The sequence below is a fragment of the Tursiops truncatus genome, chromosome 3 (genome assembly GCF_011762595.2).
Source record: "Tursiops truncatus isolate mTurTru1 chromosome 3, mTurTru1.mat.Y, whole genome shotgun sequence".
Classification (NCBI taxonomy): Eukaryota; Metazoa; Chordata; class Mammalia; order Artiodactyla; family Delphinidae; genus Tursiops; species Tursiops truncatus.
Window position 1 is genome coordinate 13,025,883 of NC_047036.1, and position 13,261 is coordinate 13,039,143.

Sequence of the window (13,261 nt, forward strand, 5' to 3'; positions counted from 1 at the left end):
TCACCCTGGATTTTTCATTGGTTTCTTGTTTCTGTTTTCCTTATTCAGTTTTTCCATCTTCCATTTAGAGATTTTTCTCATTACCCTACTTTTAAGGAGCCGTAACTTTTTGTAGTTTCTCAAGTATGTTGAGCAATATTCTTTCTAATGCCTTGCTTCTATTTTGCTGTGTTCTAAGAAATCAGATAATTAAATATGTTAGGACTCTGAACGACTGCTATAATACTCTGAGCTAAGCACATGAACTTTGTGATGCTGGTTTGGGCCACTGTGGGGTCTCGTGTGACTTACTTCCTGATATATAGGATGGTTGCCTGATAAAGGACAAAGCAATATGAAGTTGCATGCTAACTGTACAGTCAAGGGTGAAGTGCAATGGTTCAGTGGAGTATGTGAATATTGTAGTATTTTGAATTAGAGCCAATTCAATATACTGGAATTAGAGCTACTTTGTTTCCCAGAGCTGTTAAGGGAATTTCTGTGAGCAGAGAGAGTTTTGAGAGTCCTATATAAAGTGCCCATCCTATTAAGCTATCTGTTTACTTTATAATGATTAAACTATCTAAATTATTTATCTAAAATATCCAGCCATTAATCGTCATGGCTATGATGAAGATTCATGTGGCATAAATAAATACTTGTCTTGAAATCTAATAGCAGATTTCAAAAGATGCTTCACTCTTTTTAAGTTAAATACATAGTGTCTCCCCTGAAAACCAGACTTCGTCCAAAACTAGGGTGGCAAGTGATGGCACAAAATTGGTGGCAGAAAGCAGTGAGAAATATCATAGGCTTTGCAAATAGATCTCAGTTCCAATCTTGCTGTCATCATTATAAGATTTACTAGAAGCACTGCCTGATTAAGTTATGAACATTAAGCGAAACATGCAAAACACTTAATTCAAAACAGCACAGTTGCAATAATAAAATAAAAATAATGCGTGTTCTTTGTTTTTCTTTTCTAATATTACAGATTATGTAATAATATATTAAATGTTCTGGGGTGGGCATAATAATCACTTTTACCCTCATTTTCTATCTGAAACAAATATTTGTCTTGCCAAGAATCCAACTTTATATTTTGGTAATAAATTTATATTAATTAAAAAACAGTACTTCCGCTTTTGGATAATACAGGCATTTCAACACAAATCTATTTCAGAACTGAGTTTCTAAATATTTTCAGTGATTGTGGCTTCTTGAAAAAGGCAGGGAGAGAGAGTGGAACAATATTTAAATCATTGTATCTCTTCGTTCAACAATCATTCCTTCTGCAGGTTTTTACTGAGTGCGTACATTGTGTTAGGAACTATGCTAGTTATTCAGAACCCATTGGTGAAAAACCCACCATCCTTTTCTCAAGAGGCTTAAAAGGTGGGGTTTCAGTTTGGCAGCTAGGTAAAAAGATTGGAATTTCTTGCTAAAATCATATATGTGTACAATATCTTACTTTTGAAATGCAAAACATATATACATGTGAATGCACCTTTATTTTAAGCAGAAGTAGTGCTTTTCTTTCTTTTCTTCCCCAAGATTTTACAGTGACTATGACAACATGTATTTATAGTTTATAATCAGAAGGATGTTAAAAATCAAGTTATTTTTTTATATTTTTGTTTTATACTGGAATTTCTTAAACTGGATTGTCTCTGTTCCCTTTTACGGCAGGCAATAGAACCTTGAAAATCTTTAGAGACTTTAATTTCAGAGGAGATATATGTGGTTAGTGTCTACAATTTACTTTTCACTGTTACCTTTGCTTTGATGTTAAAGGTCCTGGAAGGTGACTCAACCAAAAGGGGAGACAGTGACTCCAAGTTGAATAATGGCCAGGTCAAGAGAAGTAGGGGAGTGGGGAGGAGAGGGCCTGAGAACCTGAAGCCATGTGGCACTTACCACGTAGGTGACATTAGACATTTGAACTGTTGGAGCTTCAGTTTCTTCTCTGATCACTTTCCTGATCTGTAGACGTCAAAAGAGCGATTGAGAGGATCAGGGAGATAAAAGCCTATAAAGAAGCAAGTTGTCAACTCAATACCGAATATCAAGATGAGCGTCCATCGTTCCACTACTTTACAGTGGGTTAATCTTCAACTAAGTCTCCAAAGAATGATCTGATCCAGGGTTAGATCCAGGGCAAGTCCCTACATGGTGATGGAAAATCACAAGGACCAGGTGACCCGGGACCCACTTTGGATGAAGAGAATATAGACATCTGTTCATTTCTAGCTTGAGTTTATATTTTCAGGTGGAGTCTCTGAAAACCCATTTAACTCTTCCACGTTTTTGACACCCTTACTTCCTATACAGGGCCCGTAACACAAGTTTTTAATTTAACCCAACAGATATGGGAAACATATTATTGGCCAGGCAGTGGGCTAGATTATATATATGAAAAGATGAATTGAAATACAGCTCTTAATCTCTTTGAACTGGGACAGTTGAAGTGTTATCGGTACAACACAAAACTATTTAATCCTGTGCTTGAAAATAGATGAATTCATTATTTTTCTTTCAATATATGATCTCTCCGGAACAATAAATCTAGATTGCTAAATTTGGAAACATGATATTTTAGCTTATCTTTAAGAAAGAAGAGTGTATTAAGTTAAAGGAAATTACCTAAATAGAATCTACAGAAGGTCGTCACTGACGATTTCTGCATGTGGTCGCACGTCTTTTAAGAAGAAGGTAATTACAAAATTCCTGGATCTCCATTCAGGTACCATAAATGCTTATATATATATATACATACATACATACATATATGTATCACTATATAAGTTTAACTTAAAACATCTAACACGTATAAGGAGAAATCGCGCTGTGTGCTTGCTTCCGTACAAAGTAATTTGTGCAGTGAATGCCCCGGTCTTCACTAAGATGCAATGTTACAAAAATCTAGGTATTTACATGGAAAGGGAATAAAACATTAAGAAGAATTTCCTTTTTCCATTTAAAGGAGGGAACACCAAAGGGCCATTTTAAGACTCTACAAGTGCCATATAAAATCTCCAGAAGAAGTTGTAATGTATTAAACAAAGGTTAACACCAACCACAAGAAGAAGAAGAAGAAGAAAAAAACATAGAAACGGGGAGAAAATACACTTCCTGGCTCGGAAGCTCTTAAAACTTCTGAGCCAGGAAACCTTCCGCACCGGGGCGGGGAATCTCTTTGGCTCTGCAGTGACTCCCTGCTAAGCTCCCCTCAAGTTTTCCCTCCCTCGCGTCCCCATTCCCCGCCTCAGTCCCAAACGTGGGAGCCGCAGGAGGATACCAGCACGCCTACCTGGAGTTGTCAGACAGCATCAGCCTCTGATGCGTGTTGATTTTAAATGCCACCACACCTAAAATAGGCCATATCTGCAGGCAAACCCAAGGGATTTCAAACGACGCCCGGAAGCTCATCTTACTAACTAGGGGCCCAACCGGTAAAAGAACAATAGTAAAATACAGCCAAGAGCGTGTTCCTTCGCTCGAAGCGATTCGCTGGTGGCGCGCAGGGCCTGCGCGGAGCCTGAGGCTGGAAGCCGGAGCCCCGAAAAGGCGCGCTGCCCCTTTAAAAGGCCGCGCATCTCCGGGCCGGCCTTCCTCCCCGGGGCTCCAGCTGTGATTGACGCTGGGCGGCGAGAGGAGGCGCCTGGCGCTAACAAAAGTCCGGCCCTTGGGCGAGCGGCGCCGGGCCGCGAGTCTCTGCTCGCTCCGGGCACCCGCAACAAGTGGCCGCCGCGCCCTCCCTGGGGAAGCCGCGGGTGCGCAGGGGCGCCCGGAGGAAGCGGCGGAGCCCGGGAGCCCCGGCAGCCCGCGCGGCTCAGCGTCCACCGCAGGGGGATCGGGGCGGGCGGATGGGGACCCGGCGGCGGCGGCGCGGCGAGCCTCTGGGCGGCCCCGGGGCGCGGGCTCTCCGCGGCGCTGCGCCCGCCGGCCCCGAACGCGGATTTTAAGGGCGGCGGCCGCCCCCCGGCCCCACCCGGCGCAGTCGGGGGTGCCAGGAGGGGACGGAGCGCCCCCTCCCACCGGAGTGCGGGGGCCGCCCCCGTCCGGAGATCGGCCCCGGAGCGTGGGGTATGCGCAGCTAAAGGTCCCGTCGGGCGGGCTTTCCTCTGGCGGAGCGCGCAGGCGGTGCGCCCCACCTATGGAGTGTCCAGGGAGACGGCGGGCATGACGGCGGCAGGATGGGCGCGAACAATGGCAAACAGTACGGCAGTGAGGGTGAGTGGGCCGCCAGTCCTCACAACTCCCCAGTCGCGCCCCCCTCCCTTCCCCTCGCCCTCCCATCTGGGAAGGAAGATTCTCGCACGCTGCCGGGGCGCATCCCCATTTGGCACCCTGTCTGGGCCGTCACCTTCTCTTTTGGCTCTGAGTACTTCGGCGCCCCGAGGATGCTTTCCCACCGCGGGGGTCTCTCTAAGCAACTTCCCAGGTTGCCTTTGGGACGGCTCGAGTTGCATTTCTGTCTGTTTCTGAAACCACGTGCCTCAGTTTCCCTTCCCTGGGCATCTGGGGTTTCGGATGATGGTTTGGCAGAGGGCGGAAGACGTTTTTGAAAAACAACGCAGTGAAAAATTTCCCAGGCCTTTGTGCACCATTCCCCGGGAGTCTCCTGTAGCAGGAAAAACTTCTGGAAGAAGTTAAGTTTCCATTCTCTGCTCACTGCCTCCGAGCTGACAGCTTCGTAAAACTGACCACCTAGGGGCCGTGTGAGGCGAGGAGTGGCGGGGGGCTTTGTGTGGGCTCTCTCGGGGCTCGAGACGGGCAGAGGACCATCTGTTACGTGGGGCTGGAAATTGCACAGAAATATTGCCTGTCAAGTGGGAACTTGGAAGTTGGGGAAACTTTAAACTCCACCTACTCCTAAAAGGATGATGGATATGTGGGTTGGCTTCTCCCTCGCCCCTCCCCGCCCTTTGCATAGAACCGTAGTGTTGTAACCCGGTTGATTAACTGCATGCCCCTCATATGCTTACGGCAAAGGCATTTCCCGCAGTTCAGTAGTTGGGAAGGTTTGTCTTTTCGTGAACTTGGCTGGAGGGGAGTGGAAGAGACAGGGTCGGTTTTACAGCCCGCCCCCAGAGGACCGGCGGTTAGAAACGGGGTCCAGCGCCTGAAGACTGGTAGGAATGCAGAATGGCTCTTCAGCCTGCGGTGTTAGGGAAACTCCTATCATCCTCTTCAAAACTTTGAGCTGTGGCCACAGAATGTGGATGCCTCTCCCCATGTTTGCGTCTGTGTTCCTTCTCAGCAGCTTTGTGGAATTACAGCAGAAACCGACCCTAAAAAACCGTATCCACAAGAACCTTTTGTTTAAATCATTCTTTTCCAGAGCATAATGTTTTGAATTCCACATATATATATGAAATATATATATTTCCTTATTCTGGGCAGTTATGTGAAAGAGATTTTTTTTCCTGACAGTTTCTTTTTTAAAAAGTTAAAAGGTGGTCTTTTTAGAGAGCAACCGTGAAATTATGCCAAAAAAGATTAATGGAGAATCTTGGCCACCCCCCAAAACTTCTTGAAGTTAATGTTTTAAAAAATTTTGGAAAAATGAAAGATTAAACCTCCTTACTCTGAGTTATTAAAGAAGCTTTCGGGGAGTGAAGTGTGTGCCTGTCAGTTCTGGGTGTGCATACGTTATGCGATTTGAACACTGGTGGGGGGAATGGACACCCCAAGAGGAACACAGGGTCACTGCTCTGTGTTCTTCAACAAAACCCCTCACACTCTTCGTATTCCTATGCAACTCGTTCTTAGATCCCAGCGTTCTTGCATTGTACAGTGTGTGGTGTATGACTACTTCCTGTCTGAACAGTGGAGTTTTCAACCCTTGGGAGAGAAAAGGAGAGACAGAGAACTAATGTTCTCCAGCTGTTATCCGTAAATGCTACCTCTGCATTTTCACTTCAGCTGAAGTGAAATTTTATTGGGATCTGACTTAGATACACTGTGGACTTTTTATAGGAAAAATCTCTTGGGCTCAGCTGATTCAAGGGGACCAAAAGGAAGCTTTGGGAGGTAACTGAGTTTTGGCTGGAGGGACACGTCGTGTTCAGCGTTCATCAACTCTCTTCAAGTGCATCGCCATTCCTCTGTGATAGGTGTGGGGGAAAATAGAGAAATCGAATAACAAGAGCTTTTCAAAAATCTTTTCTCCCCCCAGTTACACCGGGCCTCTCCTAATATATGTCATTATAATATATGTAATGTATTATATGGTTATAATATATGTAGTTGCGTATGGTCAGCCTTATTACATGGTGCTATTGGATGGTAAAATCTATGCAGATAAGCCTTTTGGAATTTGGTGTGTTAGTGCCACACCAAATCCTTATCTAAATCTTTCTTATCTAAGATGTCAACTTTCAAAGAAAGTGAAAGCAACCCCTAGACATCGTATTTCTATTATCAAAGCAGACTGAGAATTAAGAGAGTTTCATAGATTTAGAGCAACTTAGGTGTGGTGTATTTCAAATTATCAACAAATGCATAGCCACAGAATGGCTCAGTGAGAGATCCCCCAACTATAAAACACTGGTGTTTGTGTATGCTTAAAAAAACTGTAACTTCAGTATATTTTACTTACTAGTGGAGCTGACACCATGTAAATGGCCCTGAAATTTTACAGATATTGTTATAAATTATTAGAACTTTCAAAACTTCAGTATTTCATCTGTAATCTCACTTCTCCTGCTCCTGGAAAATATCTTTTTTATTAAAAAAAAAAATTCCCAAGACTTACCTTAGCAGGTGCAATGGGACAGAGGCTTCCTACTTCTGCATCATTCCAGGCCCCGCAGCAGCAGTATCACCTGGGAGCTTGTCAGAAACTGAATCTGAACTACTTATCACATGCGTGTTAAAAGCTCCAGGCAGTTCTGATATGGGATGCAAAGCACTGATTTGAGAGTCTAGAAATTTGATTCCAGCTTCAACTTAGCTACTGTGACCTTGCTCAGTTGTCCCCAAATCTTAAGGTCTTTCTTCTATAGAGTGAGGAGAGAATTTTTTTTTTATTGGCTTTATTTGTCATGCCCATCCTTGTGCATGCAGTCCTTCATTTTAGTTTGCTCTTATAATGCCTGAATGGACCACTTAACAGAGATTCGCCTTGGGAAGACATGTTATAATAAATAGGGAAGTTAAGGCTATTACTGCCCTGAAATCAGTAGATGCCCCAATCCCTTTGTTATCCCCTTTAGCCTCATCTCTATCTTCCTTACTTATTCCCACTTCCTCTCTTAACTCAATCAGTCTCTGCTGAGATTAAAGTTGTGTGTTTATCAATATTGGGTGTTTCCAGTGTTTTGTTTTCCTAAATACTTAGTGAACGTTCAGGTTAATGGTTTAGTTCTCAGCCTTTAGGCAGATTTGGATTTTGCTCCAGGAAAAAGTTGCCACACCACTGCCCATGTTCAGCTTTCTAGAAATATAAGCATGTCTGTATGATTAGTATGTTCCGGTAAACTCTTATTATGGAGGACTGATTTTTTCTCTTTGTCTTCTTTCATAAAATTTAAGTTACAGCCCATGTGTAGAAATCTGGAGAATAAGCTGAGGTGATTCAAAGCCATTAGAACCATTAGCTTTGACTCCAGTTAAACTAAATAAACAAATCTCTCTGTTCAAGTAGTGAGAGAGGAGCTGCTTTTCCTGCCTTTTAAGGTTTCCAGCCTCACCCTCACTTACTCAGTGGTTTCGTTGTTATGTTTATTCTACTCCAGCAGGGCTGAGTCTGTCGTCCTTACACTGTTAACAGCTCCTTTGTAAAATCCTGCCTGTCGTTGAATTGGAGCTGCTGAGGCCTTGTGATGGGGCTTGACCTTGGTAGCTCTGCTGCTCTATCAACGCCCCGAGTCCCTTTTCACCATCTCAGATCTGTGCTTCTCAGATACGTTGCCTGGGAGCATAAATCATCACCAATCCATCACCACTTCGGGAAGCGTATCTTGAAAGAATAATAACGATGGCAAGTTACATTTATTGAATGCTTACTTTGTCCAAGCCTGATCCTGAGCCCTTCCTGGACGCTGACTCTTGTTGTTACTGAGTCCAAGCTCACTCTGCTCGCTGCACGACAGGCCAGTAAATCGGGAGACGAGGTATTGAGGCAAGGAATGGCAACGTTATTCGGAAAGCCGGGCGTCCAAGAAGATGGCAGACTAGGGTCCCAGAGTACCATCTTATGGGGTCTGTGTGCTAGTTTCTTTTATAGAACAGAGAAGGGGAGGAGGTGAGGAAGTAAAATAAAAAGGCCGTAAGTCTTGCAAACCACCTCCTGGTGTGGCCAGCCTCAGGGAGGGGATGTGTTACTTTCTTCTTTCTTGCAGCAATCCACAGGTGGGCAGAATGTTTCCCTGGGAACTGAAAAAAGGCACTTTAGTTTAACATTTAGGCAGAGGGGCAGGCTTCCCTGAGGGAGGCCATTAGGTATGCCAATAGCTATAGACAACATCTCTTTAGTGATTATAGTAACAAAAAGCAACTGGAGAGCAAAGGTTAAAGTAAAAGAAACAGATCCAACATGGTGTCAGATTTTGTTCTTCCCTGTTACAATGTCATTCTCATGACAATCCTGATCCTATGGGGCAGGTGTTCCTATGTCTCCATTTTACTGATGAGGAAACAGAGGTGCAGAGAGGATGATCATTTTCCCAAGATCCTACAGGTAGCGTAGGTGGAATTGGGACTCAGGGCCAAGTCTGTCTAAGCCCAGAGTTACTTATTCATTCTTTCATTCAACCAATATACGTTGACTTCTTATTTCCTACCATGTACCAGGAACTCCTCTAGATTCTTGGAATACAACAGTAAACAGATAAAGATCCTGTCCTGGTCAATCTTACCTTCATCTGTGTGCATGTGCCCATGTGTGTTGGGAGGGAGGTGAAATGGAACAGTTAACACGTGTGCACACAGGCACAGTCATTTAGTAAACCACATGGTAAGTTCTAAGGGGCCAAGGCTCTGCATAAAGAAAATTGTCAAATTAAGACTGATGGGGGGACTTCCCTGGTGGTCCAGTGGTTAAGACTTTGCCTTCCAACGCAGGGGGTGCCGGTTTCATTCCTTGTTGGGGAGCTAAGATCCCATATGCCTCCTGGCCCAAAAAACTAAAACATAAAAAACAGAAGCAATATTGTAACAAGTTCAATAAAGACTTTAAAAAAATGGTCCACATCTAAAAAAACTTAAAAAAAAAGAAAGACTGATGGGAGTTGGGAAGAGAAGGGTGTGGCAATTTTAATTAGAGTAGTCACTGTGGGCCTTACGGAAAAATTGGCATTTAGACTGAAACTTAAAAGAAGTGAGGGACTAAGCCCTGAGGATCCATGTAGCATGTTGACTGTTCCTTTCAACCGCTGTGTTCTACCAAAGTGAATACTCTTTATGCTGGAGGGCTTGCATCATCATTTTATGCAAGTGTAAAAGTGTAACATCATCAGTCCTCTGTAAGTAGTCAGCTAGAGTGGAACAGAGTCAGTCTGGCTACTGGGCATATTTTTTGCCTAGAGTCTTTACAAATGTGTTTTATCCAATGGTATTTTAGCAGATGGTTTGTGACTGCTTTTGCAGGGAGGGGAGGGGGAGCCTAGGAAATGCCCTTCATTCTGCAACCAGTAGATGTTGCCTGACTTCCTGGATGTGTGACTGCTCACCCGAAGATCTCTCCAAAGGTCTCTGTAATTCTTAGATGGATGTAGCTCTTTATCTTTTGCCTCCAGTAAATAAATTCATTCTGATGAAAATCAGAAGATATATGATAGTGATTCCACTGTTTGGCACAAATCAAAGCATTAGTGAAGCTATCAGTACCATTTTTGGTCTGACAGTGTTTTCAGAGATTTGAGGAATCTTTTTGCATATTTAAAACAGAGAAAGAGAAGAGAGGTAACTTTTAGTTCTCCTTAAGAATCAACTCACCTCAACTTTGTGTCAGCTCTCTCTGCCCTTTGAAACAGAATGAATTCTGGGTAGATTGAGTAATTGCTAATCACTTTTACCCTTAGCCCTTATTGAGTGGTGTGTCTGGAAGTTGATTAGACTACTTGGCTTAGCTCTTTGATTGAGGGAAACTCCTAGATATCACGCACCATGGCATTTGGAATGTAGTAAAGCACGTGACAGTATCTTGAGTAAAATCTAGAGTGAATTAATTCTCTGAATAATGAAGAAGGGGATAAATGAAGTTTAGAAACTTAATACCTTAAAAACTAATATTTGAAGAGCTGTCATGATGAAGGTTAAATTTCAGAGTGCTGAGCAAAGACCAAGATATGTAAGTTACTAGCACGTAGGTAGATTTGACTCAGTCTGAGGAAGAGCTAATGATGAGAGCTGCCCACATCTGAGACTGGCTGCCTAATGAGGAAGTGAGTCCTCGCACATGGGAAGGGGGATCACAGGAAAGATTGTTGTGCTCGAGATTTCTGCATCAGCTAAGGGGTCTACTATAGGATCCTACAGCAAGATCCCTAGCAAACAATTTGCCATGTGCAGTTATTTATTTATTTTTTTAATTGAAGTATGATTGATTTACAATGTTGTGTTAGTTTCAGGTGTACAGAAAAGTGATTCAGTTATACATATATACATATCTATTTTTTTCAGATTCTTTTCCATTATAGGTTATTACAGAATAGTTCCCTGTGCTCTACAAAACAGTTCCCTGTGCTCTGCGGTAGGTCCTTGTTGGTTATCTATTTTATATAGAGTAGTGTGTATATGTTAATCCCCAATTCCTAATTTATCCCTCCCCCCTTTCCCATTTGGTGACCATAAATTTGTTTTCTGTGTCTGTGGGTTGCAGTTATGTTTGATGAAGTGTTATTGTTTGATTTGAACTCATATTGCTACTTCCCCCCCTTAATACGTTTCTATCCTTGTGGTTGTTGAAAAGTACTATCCCCACTTCCTCTAGGTTAATTTTCTCTCTCTGTTACATGTATGTGTTTATGTCTTTTTAGATATATTTAGATATTAATTGGAAAATCAACTGATTTAATTTGTTTCCCTGCCTTCGGTGGTACGTAATCTCCTGAACCAAAAATGGGGTTTGATAAATGACATGTCCTATTTTCAGTGCAGTAATGGATACGGACTCTACCTACTGTGCCTTTTATTATGACCCTAAAACATGTAGATCTCCTGAAGTTGAAGCAAGACCCTGAATTGTGCTCGTGTTGACTATCTTGAATTAATGTTTTAACTTTGTTGATAAGACTTAATTGGCATCATTGGTTAGTGACATCTGATCAGAAGCTACAAATTGACTAGAACCTCACAAAGACAGCATCTTTCTCAAGGAGCCCTGACTCCTTTTTGTTCAGCACCATGTCTTTGGTGCATGAGCTAGACAGGCAGTTCTGCCACGGGGTGATAAAGTCCATATCTGCTGAACTTTCCCAGAATGTAGCTTTTTTTGGGTTTTGGTTACAGAAATTTAGACCTCTTCTTCCATCTACTCACTGCGTTAAATCTCTAGATAGAATAAGACTTTTGCTTTAAGGAAGTTCAGTATCTAACTGAAAAGCTAGGCAGGGAGGCCAGTGATTTCAGAACAAGATGATAAATGCTGATTCACAGAGGGACCCTACTTTTCCGATGTGCTAAGTGTGAATGTAAGTGATAAGTGGGAAGTGGGCATAAGACTAGAGCAGCTCTAAATAATGACAGCACTGGACCATATCTGCAACACCCCAAACATCTAAAGGATGCACATATTTTCTAAAACAATGACAACAATAACAACATATACACACCACTATACATAAAATAGATAACCAACAAGGACCTCCTATATATAGCACAGGGAACTATACTCAATATTTTGTAATAACCTATAAGGGAAGAGAATCTGAAGAAGAATATATATATATATATATACATTATATAATTATATGCATATAAATTATATATATATATATATATAAATAACTGAATCACAGTGCTGTATGCCTGAAACTAACACGATATTATACATCAGCTATACTTCAATTAAAAAAAGAAAACAGGTAAATTGGAGGGGGAGTCGCTTACACTCTTGGGAGAAACTAAATCTTTTGTTAGGAGTCTTTCCCTAATTGTTCCCGAAAATCTTCATGTTCCATTTCGGATATCGTTTATTCCATGGGAAGTGGTTCTTGTGGGACCTGTAAGCGAGGACCTTGGAAGGCTTCACTGGAGGGGCAGGACCTGACCAGCCTAGGTCCTCGCCACACCTGTACCCTGTAACCAAGGGGAATGGGAGCCTGCAGGCAGATGCTTCTTAAGCGTGCTAGTTCATACCCCAGAGACGTACAACTTTCAGACTTCTGACATGACTGATTATGAACCATCTCTGAATTTTCCTGAGTAATGAAATCTAAACACGTGGTCACCATTCTCCCCATTCCCTGGGTGAAGGAGTGTCAACTTTGTCTGGAGCCGTAAATCTTTATTCGGTTGTGCAGTAGATATGCCCACTCTATCAATCCCTATTTAACTTCTAAACCAGTAACAAAATGAAAAACAGTTGTTAACACCGCACAAACTCATAATTGTAACTTTAGAAGCCTTGAGCAACGTGTAGAAATGTTATTAAAACTTTTTTTTTGTTTGCTACCCTTTCTGTGGTAAATTCCTGTGCTGCATTTTCCAAGCAGATGTAGCAGTGGAAAGAGAATCAGAATTTCTAGAGAAAAATTTCAGGAATTTTTCTTCTGCTCACAGATTGACCTTCTGGCTGCGAGTCACCCACTTTTTGGCAAGGCGGAGAAGTCAGGAAAAGGCTCCTTGTATGTGCAGTTGAACCTTTGACCCGATGGAGTACTCGAATTGAATCTCAGGAGCCTCTGGGTTAGGTCCAAGTCTAAGGCCAGGTCTTCCACGGTGCAGCTGTCGGAGGTGGCTCAGACCCCAGGGAGAGGAAGAACATGTATGAGACTGAGGGTGGAGCGGAAGAAACATAAATAAGAGGAGAGGGAAGAAGAGGAGAAATTCAGAGAGAACTGGTGTTAGGGCACTGATTGCCCTCTACCGTAAAGAATGGAATCACTGTTCTACTCAGTGCTCTTTTCTTACAAATATCTTAGCTCGGGCTTCCCTGGTGACGCAGTGGTTGAGAGTCCGCCTGCCGATGCAGGGAACACGGGTTCGTGCCCCGGTCCGGGAAGATACCACATGCCGCGGAGCGGCTGCGCCCGTGAGCCATGGCCGCTGAGCCTGCGCGTCCGGAGCCTGTGCTCCGCAACGGGAGAGGCCACAACAGTGAGAGGCCCGCGTA

General features: G+C 43.1%; 1 protein-coding gene across 2 annotated transcripts in view; it reads left to right on the forward strand.

Annotated features, from left to right (window-relative positions):
* The first annotated feature begins 3,637 nt into the window (after positions 1-3,637).
* The window catches only part of FBXL7 (F-box and leucine rich repeat protein 7), a 416,516-nt gene continuing 406,892 nt past the window's right edge, over positions 3,638-13,261 (forward strand). Inside the window, exon 1 of one of the 2 annotated variants that reach the window (XM_073802027.1) lies at positions 3,638-4,212. In XM_073802027.1, the coding sequence (XP_073658128.1) occupies positions 4,176-4,212 (37 nt within the window). In that variant the 5' untranslated portion in view covers positions 3,638-4,175. The remainder of the gene's footprint in view (positions 4,213-13,261) is intronic. The other variant, XM_019951132.3, reaches the window with a different exon arrangement.